General features: G+C 40.6%; 1 protein-coding gene across 1 annotated transcript in view; it reads left to right on the forward strand.

Annotated features, from left to right (window-relative positions):
- The first annotated feature begins 554 nt into the window (after positions 1-554).
- The window catches only part of LOC105805611 (protein NipSnap homolog 3A-like), a 13633-nt gene continuing 3773 nt past the window's right edge, over positions 555-10414 (forward strand). The window contains exons 1-4 of the mRNA XM_012638541.1: positions 555-719; positions 5901-6111; positions 8231-8389; positions 10247-10396. Of these exons, the coding sequence (XP_012493995.1) occupies positions 660-719; positions 5901-6111; positions 8231-8389; positions 10247-10396 (580 nt within the window). The 5' untranslated portion in view covers positions 555-659. The remainder of the gene's footprint in view (positions 720-5900; positions 6112-8230; positions 8390-10246; positions 10397-10414) is intronic.

Raw genomic sequence — 10414 nt, forward strand, 5'->3', positions numbered from 1 at the left:
TATCTAGTTTCAAATTATGTATGTTTAACTCTGACTTTTTCATATCAGGCTCGGTGCCGTCATTCCTCTGAGCTCGTAGACAATTTCATCTAAATCTTGAGTAGGAACCTTCCAAGGTCACGCTGGAATAGTAATAGGGACGGAAAGTACACTCAGCGCAGAAAAGAGAAGGCTCGTTGGTCTACGGATAAACGTCCATCGCGCTGTAAAACTTAACCCTGGCAAAACCCTCCACGATTTTAAATGCAAAGCATTACACATGCACGCGTCCAGGCTCCATCCTTCCTTCCCAATCGAGAACCACAAGCACAACACCTACACTTTTACGAATTCTACACAACCGGGCATTGCAGCCTTTGAGATGATGAGCCCAGAAAGGTGTAGCAGGACTGATTTCAGCATTAAGCTCATTCTAATATCACCTCTGACACTGAGGAAACACAGAGAGACCAAGGGACAGCGTCAAAGACACAGACGCCAAGCTGACTGGCTCGACGCGCCGCGCCTCCCGGCCAGGGGCGGAGCCCACCCCGCCGACCCCGCCCCAGCCTGCGTCAGCCAGTTGTCCAGTCGCCGCTCGCTTCCAGTTGGGAAGTCTTAAGAGGAGAGTTTCAAGAAGGACGCGGCTGGCTGCCTTTCTTAGAGCTCGAAGCTGCGCCATGCTCGCCCTCCGGAGCGGCCTGACTAGGACGCTGGCCGCGCGGACGCTCGCGCCCCAGGTACGAGCCGCTGGGTCACGCCTGACCCCTAGCCCTGGGGGGGGGCGGCGGAGCGCCTGCGGTGGACGCGGAAATCTCGCGCATGTGCGCCCCCAACGCCGCTCGCCCTGCGCATGCGCGAACCCAGGAAACCTGCGACTGGGGTCCCAGGACGCGCGTGAGGAAAAAGGGGCTGCCAAGGAAAGGGTATGCTGCCGAGGCCGCCTCCTGACCCACTCGCGGGCATCCGAGGACATAGAGCTTCTGTGGCCTGGATGCCAGGCGGCCCCGAGGACACCCCTGGAGCGGTTTTGCAGCCCGGCACCGTCGAGGCTGCAGCTCACGGAGCCCTGCCCAAGTTGCGGTGTCAGGGCTGCTGTGGATTTGTGGCCTTATGGGCCACTGCCCCCTCCAGATTTTAGGTTCAACTGGGGAAAGGCCAACCAGCCGCTTGCAGCAGAAGCGGCCTCCCCCTTTGAAAGGAAATACACAACTTCCAAGCATTTTCCGGAGAAACTTGAGGCAGCCCAGGGTCCCGGTGGGTCTGGACCCCGGCCACTCACCCGAGTCTCCTGGGTCTGTCCCCAAGCCACGAAGGGTCCGGAGTCCTGAAGCCACCATGATAAACTCTTAACCTTCGATGAGAAATGTACAAGACAGTTTATGATTCAGCCTTACCTGTCTGTCGCACGTTGGCCTATTCTGTGAATCAAACCCAGAGATTTCTTTTTCTTGCAGTGTTTAGGCCTTTACTCCTTTCTCAAGGGGCAGCATAGGAAGGTTAACCTATTCCAGAGGCAGACTTTCTGGTGAACACTAAAGAAAAGCCATTAATGTCTATTCACTCTAGATTAACAGTGTAGTCTTTATACCTCTGAGTCTCAGGGAAGGGCCAAGGATTATTTCCGTACATTGTTATCCTGAACTTTGAGATTTTTAAAAACATCTACCAATTGTTCTCTTACAAGTGAATTGGAATCGTTGCTGTGAGAATGAGCCCCAACTTGGAGACAAGGGAACCTGAAGAACTCATGATTTCTGTCCCAGCAGTTAGTCTGTTGTGCAACAAAAACCTCAGCGCCCCCACGCAGCCACCCACCCACACCTCTCTGCAGTTAACCTTTTCCTGAGCTTCCCTATTATATATTTCTTCTGAGAAAGATAAAGATGTGTGCATTTGACCACCTATTTGTGCTCTGAAAGTTGCACATATCAGGATGAAATCACTTTGTCACACCAAGACAAAAATGGGGCTAGGAAGGAGGCTCAGGCTTACATGTCTAAGAAGTTTCTAAGGACTTTCTAAAAACCCAAGAAACCCTTTCACATCCTGCACGCATCGCCTGCTTTGATGAAGTTTATCACTAGACAGTCTTTAGAACTGCAGATTTTAGTTTGGAAAGAAGGCTTGCCCAGTAATGACATCTCCACTAATGAACTGACAACTCTGGTGTAGCGGCTGCTTTTCCCTCCTGAGCTTGATAGCGAAGGAATGAATAATTACTCGAAACACATGGTGTTTAGAGAATGGGAGAGGCCAAACTCTGAAGGAGAAAATGGCCTCCTCAGCTAAGTTCCTTCCTGTATTTATTTCCAAGGACACGTACAAAAGGTCAGGGTTGTTTGCTAATTTAACATCATACATGCAGGTCAGCTGTTTTCAGCTGACCTTCGCGCTCAGCAAACAAGCAGCTTCAGGCAGGTGTTTTCACCTCACCATTCACCCTGCTCATTTTCTTTCCATCCAGCTATCCTTTCTTCTAGGCCCAGCCCCCACATGTCCCCCTTTTTATTTAAAATTAGAGATGTAGGAGAAAGATGTAAGCTTCAGCCAGTGTCTTTTACGTAATGGCGTTGGGAGGTCATCAATTGACGGATCCGTCCTGGAAAGTAAAAAAAAAAGTGACAAGACCAAGCACAACCAGTTCATAATAGATATTTTTGGGTGGTCACGGGAATGCACCATATTGTATTATTTAAGTTGGTACCACACAGGAGGATTAGAGGAATGATAAGCTACTGACTCTGATATTAAGCTAGTCTGTTCCGTTTCTCTGCCAGGACCATAGAGACAACCATACTCTTCCAGTCCATGTCGAATCATTGGTAGACAGAGGGATCTCCGAGTCCCACCATGTTAGGGGCTTAAACACAGGCGGGTTTAAGACATGAGCCCAGTGAACTGTGGCTCTACCGCCTGGGAGAAGTAAAAGGAGAAAAAGACTGAAAAGCAGCCTTCGGGGCACCTGACTGCCATTACGGGCAACAATAGCCAAATACACCAGAAAAGTGTTCCCCAAGGTAGGAGGAGCCCCCAGTTGTGTTATCATGGCCAAGGCCTGTGTCTCCAGCTGTTTCAGCTGACCCCATGTGATCCTGGGCATCATTATGGTGTTACGGGTCTGTCGCGGAGGGACCCCGTCGGCAGCGGTTGGAGGGAGAGACGTTTCATTTGTGGAATCCAGCTCGTGACCTAGGCGAACTGGTCTGGAAGGGAACCACTCCGGACCTGCAGAAGTTTGAACACAAACATATCCTCTTCCCCGTGTTAACTCAATTACAATCAAAGGCCAATCTCTTGGAATTAATAACAGCTGGAGAAGGCCAGGTTGTAGCGGTCCCATAAGTACTATAATAGCGTTAAGGGCTCTTAGGTCCTATAGTAAACACTACTATTGTTCTTTTAGGTATGACAAATACGGGAGTGTTCCATGGGCTGAGGGAAGGTTCTGTGTCCCACTTTAAGTTGGTCTTGGACAAGAGATTTTAAATGTTTTAATTTATCCTGCTTAATGGGCCACTGCTCTATCCAGATGGGTGAATTAGTAGTCCACTGTAAAGGTGTGGGTTGTATTGGATGCACCTGAGCAGTGGGCCCTAATGAAAAGGCTGGGTAGTTAGAAGTTTCCATTGTTCTAGCAAGTCTCATCCCCGTAAAGATTGGCCCTCGCATAGGCAATGAAGAAAAGCGGATGGTTTACCAGGGGAGGAATAGAGACCCCCTTTGAGGGGGAGGAGGAGGTAGCTGCTTCTGTTGAACTACAGAAGGCAATCATGGAGAGAATGGCTCAGGATTCAGGAATTTTACGGCAGGGGACGCCAGCTCCTTCAGCAGAGCAGACCCCGGAGGAGGAGGAGCGGGTTCCAGGAGGCACCGGAACCCCCTGCTTAAGAGTCTTCTTAAAAATCTTCCCTTCTTGTTCCCAGAGCTCTAAATCTAATGTGCCCTCATCTGGGAGCCAGGGGTAATGCTATCTTACTACACATAAGAACTGTTAAGCTTTTGGTTCGAGAGAACACTGGGCAGCCTTTAAGAGTTGTTGCTAAGTGTGCAGATAAAATCGCCCATCTTTTGTCAGCTGCTGCCCCATATTAGAAATCCCCTTCCGAACTACACGCATAGGTCCCTTTCCCAAAGTAGCAGGCGGGACTGTCCCTTACCAGGATGATTCCCCTTGTAGTCCAGACGACGAACACTCACTGGACACGTGGATTCATGAATCACGTCGGAGTCACCTCTTGTAGCCGCCGCTTTTCACTCCTGAGCTCGGTAGCAAAGGAATGAATAATTACTGAAAACACATAGTGCTTAGAGAGGAGAGGCCAACGTCTGAAGGAGAATATAGCCGCCTCACCTAACTTCCTTCCTGTATTTATCAACAAGGACACGTGGAAAAGGTCAGGGTCGTTTGCTAATTTCCTTAACATCCATACAAATCAGCTGTTCTCAGCTGACCTTGCCCACAGCAAACAAGCAACTTCGGGCAGGTGTTTTCACCTGACCCTTCCTTCACCCTGCTCGTGTTCTTTCCATCCAGCCATCCTTTCTTGTAGGCCCAGCCCCTGCACTCTGGCTTTGAGCCTCTGGATCCAAGAACTGTTTCTAAGCAGCTTACAGGAACCTCTCGCTTTTTGCTAGTTAAAGCTTCCTTTTCCCATCTCTCACCGGATGCAGTGGTGGTTTGCTGGTCTGTGCATTTGTGGTTATAATCCTCATTTCTCATTCCCGAATAAACTCAATGCATTTGAAGATAATTTTCTCTCATGTCTTTTTTTTAGTTTGACATCTCTAAATACAAATCCCTGAAAGTCAGCTTAAAAAACAATTGTTACAAATACCCCAACTGGCTCATTTTCTGATATATTTGTTTTATTTACAATTTTTTTAAAATTATAGATACTAAACAGGGTTTTTTTATTATTATTATTTTCATATCATTCTGTTATTAGAGTTTGGTTAAATTGACCCAAAAAGAATGTGTATCGAAAGAAGGGGTAGCTGCAATTACTTTTGGTGGGAAGAACTGCTTTCCAATTAAACTTAGACACTGGGGCAATACGAACATAAGTCATAGTGGACATAAATGGAATGAACTCAATTATAATTAAGACATTTTACACATAAATACGCAGACATTTATATGTTATAATCAAAAATATGTCAGTGAAAGAAGCCTATTAAAACTGTTCTAATAGATAATTCTTGTTAGTCAGCTTTAGGAAGTTGTCTCATACTAAACAACCCTACTTAAAGATGGATTTGTAACTGGAATGCCACAAGAGTGTGTGTATACATGTGTGTTAATACATACATATTTGTATATACTTATATGTATACATGCACGCAGACACACAAACTGAGAGGATAATTTCTGGCAGGGCATTTTGCTACTGAAAGTTCAGTTCACTCAAGCTCAGAGAACCAAATTAGAACAGAAATTTACATAATGAGCATATGACTATTACAAAGGGAACTAACGGTTCTTAAAAGATAATTCCATCAACATGGTATAATTTGGTGTAATAAATGTAATTAGATACAGTGATTCAGACAATTCTGACTTGTTGATTTCTCCCTTTTGAACATGCCTCCCCCCATACAGTCTCCCCCCATGATACAGTGCAACTGGATAGGTCATAGCTTCCTTTTATATTAGTTACATTCCAGTCCGATTTTTGACCAGTGGTCTTCATCATTGAATTTAGGAACTACTTTGACCTGAATAGCCATTTCCATTCTTTTAGAAACTTGAAAAAGAAAACTAGTTAATCTTTATTGACATCTCTATATAAAGAAATGTATGTAGAGGGTTGGCAATAGAAGTACAAACTCAATAGAAGTACCAGACTCAGATTTGGTTGTTACATAATGTAATGAAACCTACCTTCCCAAAATATTTAAATTTGCTTTATCTTCTTCAGGTGTGCTCATCTTTTGCTACAGGCCCCAGACAATATGATGGAACACTCTATGAACTTCGTACTTACTACTTCAAACCTTCGAAAATGAATGAGTTCATGGAAAATGTTAAGAAAAACGTTCATCTTCGGACCACTCACTCTGAATTGGTTGGATTCTGGAGTGTTGAATTTGGAGGCAAAGTGAATAAAGTGTTTCATATTTGGAAGTATGGTATGAGTCATCTAGTTGAAGTGTTCAGTACAGACTTTCATCCTGTTAGATACTACATGAAACTTAGTCCTTGGATCTATATTACTATAGATACATATAGGTTAAGTAATATTTTTAAAAAAACAATACCAAAAAAATTAATTTAGTGATTATTCTTCCAATGGTATACCTCTAACAACCCCTTGCTTGAACTCTTATGTTATTATAAATGGGAAAATGTGAAGTCTCATATATCAAATCATAAAATTGTGAACTGGAAAAATTTTAGAATTTTTCAGAAAAAATCTAGAACGGTTTGTTATAAAGTTGGTTTATGAAAAATTTAGAGCAGTGATTGCAAAAGTCCAAGTGGGTTAGGATCAGAAATGGAAAGGAGAAGTATCTTTTCTTATTATTAAACCTATGGCCAGATATCAATATTTTAGCAGAAATAATTCAAACATTTAGGGGCTTTATGAAAATGGAGGTTTATAGGGGATGATGGTTTCTGAGATTTGGTAATTCTGTTATGTTTGAGACCACTTTTGTTTCGTTTCCATACCCCAGAGCTTTGAGGAATTCACTGTCATACTAACTCTAGAAAGGCAAAGGAAAAGGAATCAGAGAGAGTTCTTCCCGTACTAAAGCTTACCTACCCCTCGTTTAGTAGAGGAAGTAAAACAAGTTACAAGAATTGCCAGAATGTTTGTTACACCGGTGTCTATTCTTAACCATCCACATCAGGACTCGCTAATATCTAAAGAACTTTTAATAATTTCATTTAGTATTGAGCAATGTGTCCAAAGTTAATAGTCATAAGTAACTTAATATGAAAAGTGTTCATTTTATACTTAACATGGCTTTTCTTTAGTTCTTCCCCTGTTCTAATAAAAGAAGCCCCATTAAAACATAATTTATGTTCTAGATATACACAAGCTGAATCATGTCCCATTAAAAAAACTGCTAATAAAGCCCTATAAGTCACTTAAGTTATTAGATAAGTGTTATTCCTTGTCCCCAGCATAAATCATATAAAACCCTTTTACCATTAGTCTTAGATTAGTCTTAGGAGGCCCTAATAGTAAGTATAGTATAGTTGTCCCTGTGTGTTCATAGGGGATTGGTTATAGGACTTCATCCCACTCCCACCCCCTCATCCCTCAACCCCCCTACCTAGTAAATAACAAAATCAGCACAAGCCCGTTTTATAAAATGGTGTAGTATTTGCATAGAGCCTACACACATCCTCCCATATACTTTATATCATCTCTAGATTACTTATAATAACTAATGCAATGTATATGCTATGAAAATAGTTGTTATGCTGTTATTGTTTTTATTTTTATTGTGTATTTTTTTAATATTTTTAACCTGGTTGGGTAAATCTACAGATGTACAACCCACAGATACAGAGGACTGACTGTACTAGTCCCTTCCGTTGGTAAATGCATGTATCTGTTTGGGTAACTTAGAAAGAAAAGAAATAAGTGGTAGGGAAAAAGAATGATTGACAATAAGTAAAAAAATCAGCATTATTTCTTTGGAAGCTGTTCGTTCAAAGGAGAACAGGCTTAAAAAGTACATCTTAATTTCATTTATGTTAAATTTGATTCAAAGTACCTTGACCTGATCACCCACCACTGCCACCAAGGAAAAATAATCTTTCTCTAAACTAGCAGTATACATCAAATGCCTCAATTAATAAGAATAGTTAACATATACTGAGTACTAAGGTACTAAACACTGTTCTAAGGTCTTTTCATGTATTAATTCATTTAATCCTCACAAAAACCTTGGAGGTGGGTGTTATATTATCATCTCCATTTCACAGAATGAGAAACTCAGACACGGAAAGTTTCAATAACTGACGTAATTTACACAACTGCCTACTAAAGTGGTAAAGCCTGTAAAGCCATTATATGACATTAAAATTAGTTCTTTACATTTCTACTACCCTTTTAGACCATGAGTAACTTACGGGCAGTTGTCACATATATTTATGTTCGTATCTCCAGTGACAGAACACAGTGTTTTTATATGGCCTTGATGAACATTTGTTGAATTGAATGAAATCCAAAGAAAATTATAGGTGATTTTATATTGAAAATGTTTGTTTTTCTTAATTCTTTTCTTCCCACAGATAATTTTGCTCATCGAGCTGACGTTCAGAAAGCCGTAACCAAAGATAAAGAATGGCAGGAAAAATTTATCATTACAAATTTGCCTCTAGTTGATAAACAGGAGATTGACATTACTTATCTGGTACCATGGTGCAAATTAGAAAAGCCTCCAAAAGAAGGTAAGTCCTTCTTCCTTCTTAGACTTTGAGTTTTAATGAGTAAAATACTAAAGATCTAATGCTATAAAGACTAAAGTACCACAGAAGAAAAAATAAAAATTCTTTGGTTTATAAATGACTATATGGTGAATATGGAGATAAAAATGAATTTGAGCTCTTTGCTTATCCTTAAAACAATGAACATCAAATAATGAAGTACTTTTCCAAATTGGAATCCGACTGACTCTTAAAGGTCAAGTATGTTATATAAAAAGTCAGCATGGTCAGTAAAGGTGGAGTAGTGGGAATAAGGAGCAAGGAAAACAGGTATAGGTAGGTAAAGGGAGGTTTATGAAATTTTGTCACAGTTTTAAAATGTTATAAATTTTTAAATATACAAGTATTTTTTCCACAAATTCAGCTAATCTTAAATCATCAAGTACATCTTTATTTGCAAGACTAACTGTTTTGGGGAATAAATGAACTTAAACTCTTAAGCTATATTAATATAGATTAACTTGTATACCTTCCTCTTTCTCATTTCTCGGTTTGAAAATAATTCCTTAAGATTTGTCTTCTTGCTGATTTTACTTCTTGCTCACTTAAGGAAATAATTACCTCAATCTGGTTTTAAACATAGGTCAGATTACAAAAGCATAGACTAATTTAAATTTTATTTTATTTCTCCCATAAACTTAATTTTGTATTTTATTTTAAATTACTAGAGATTTGAAAAGTTTTATTTGGATCCTAGTACACTTAAAATTCCCCTTAGCTTTCAGCACTATCTAAATAAAATAGTTGCCTGCTCAGACAGTGTCAGATCTTAGTTCTCTTCCTCTATGTTGTTCATAATTCTTTAGTAACTGTACTTTTTTCCTTTTTGTTACACAACAAATCTAATCTAATCTAATCTAATCTTGTCCTGTAGTTTCTTTCTCTCCACCCACCCCATACTTCTGACCAGAAGTTATCAATAAAATGCTTTTCAAGCTTTTACCTGGATATTTAGGAACAATAAGACCATCTTCTTCAGGGTTTTCTTTTTTTCCTCAAAGGCTCGGACATGACTTCAGGTCAACTATTTGTTTACTGTTCTTGTTAGAAATGAAATCCTCTAAGGGGAATTATACAAAGAAAAAAGTATTCTCTCTCAAAATTGAAAAGAAGAGGGAAATGTAGGAGATCAGATAATACCGCTATTATTCATTTCTTTTTTAAAAGTATAGACTCGGCATTCTCCTAAGTGAAGTATACCAAGAATGGGAAAACAAGCACCACATGTACTCGCCATCAAATTGATTTTAACTGATCAACACTTAAGTGCACGTATAGTAATAACATTCATCAGGTGTCGGGCAGATGGGAGTGGGGGGTGGAGGGGATGGGTATATTCACACCTAATGGGTGCAGTGCGCACCGTCTGGGGGGTGGACATGCTTGAAGCTCTGACTCGGTGGGACAAGGGCAATATACGTAACCTAAACATTTATACCCCTGTTATATGCTGAAATAAAAAAATTACAAAAAAAAAGTGTAGACTTGGGCAGCTCAAAAATCATATTTCATTATAAAGTGTCAATATCTGTTTTATTGTCAAATTTTACAGATCAAAAACATTTCAGAGGGTAGTTTATACATAGCTTACAATCCTTTTTCCTTTTTTTCTTTGTGATTAAGCTTAACAACTGACCCTTAAACATGGACAAGGACTTTTTAACCATCAAAGCAAGGAAAAAGAATGCAGAGAATTAATAAATATGACTACATAAATATGTACACATACATGGGTCAGCCTTCTGCTTGAAACAAACAAACCTGATTAAAAATTTCTTGATTATCTTTTGTAAAATAATTCTTTTTCTCCCTATATTCTAGGAGTCTATGAACTGGCTATTTTTCAGATGAAACCTGGTGGGCCAGCTCTGTGGGGTGATGCATTCAAAAGGGCAATTAATGCCCATGTCAATCTAGGCTACACAAAACTAGTTGGTGTTTTCCACACAGAATATGGAGAACTCAACAGAGGTACAGTTGCCCATTCCT

This window comes from Propithecus coquereli, unplaced genomic scaffold (genome assembly GCF_000956105.1).
Source record: "Propithecus coquereli isolate 6110/MARCELLA unplaced genomic scaffold, Pcoq_1.0 Scaffold130, whole genome shotgun sequence".
Taxonomy (NCBI): Eukaryota; Metazoa; Chordata; class Mammalia; order Primates; family Indriidae; genus Propithecus; species Propithecus coquereli.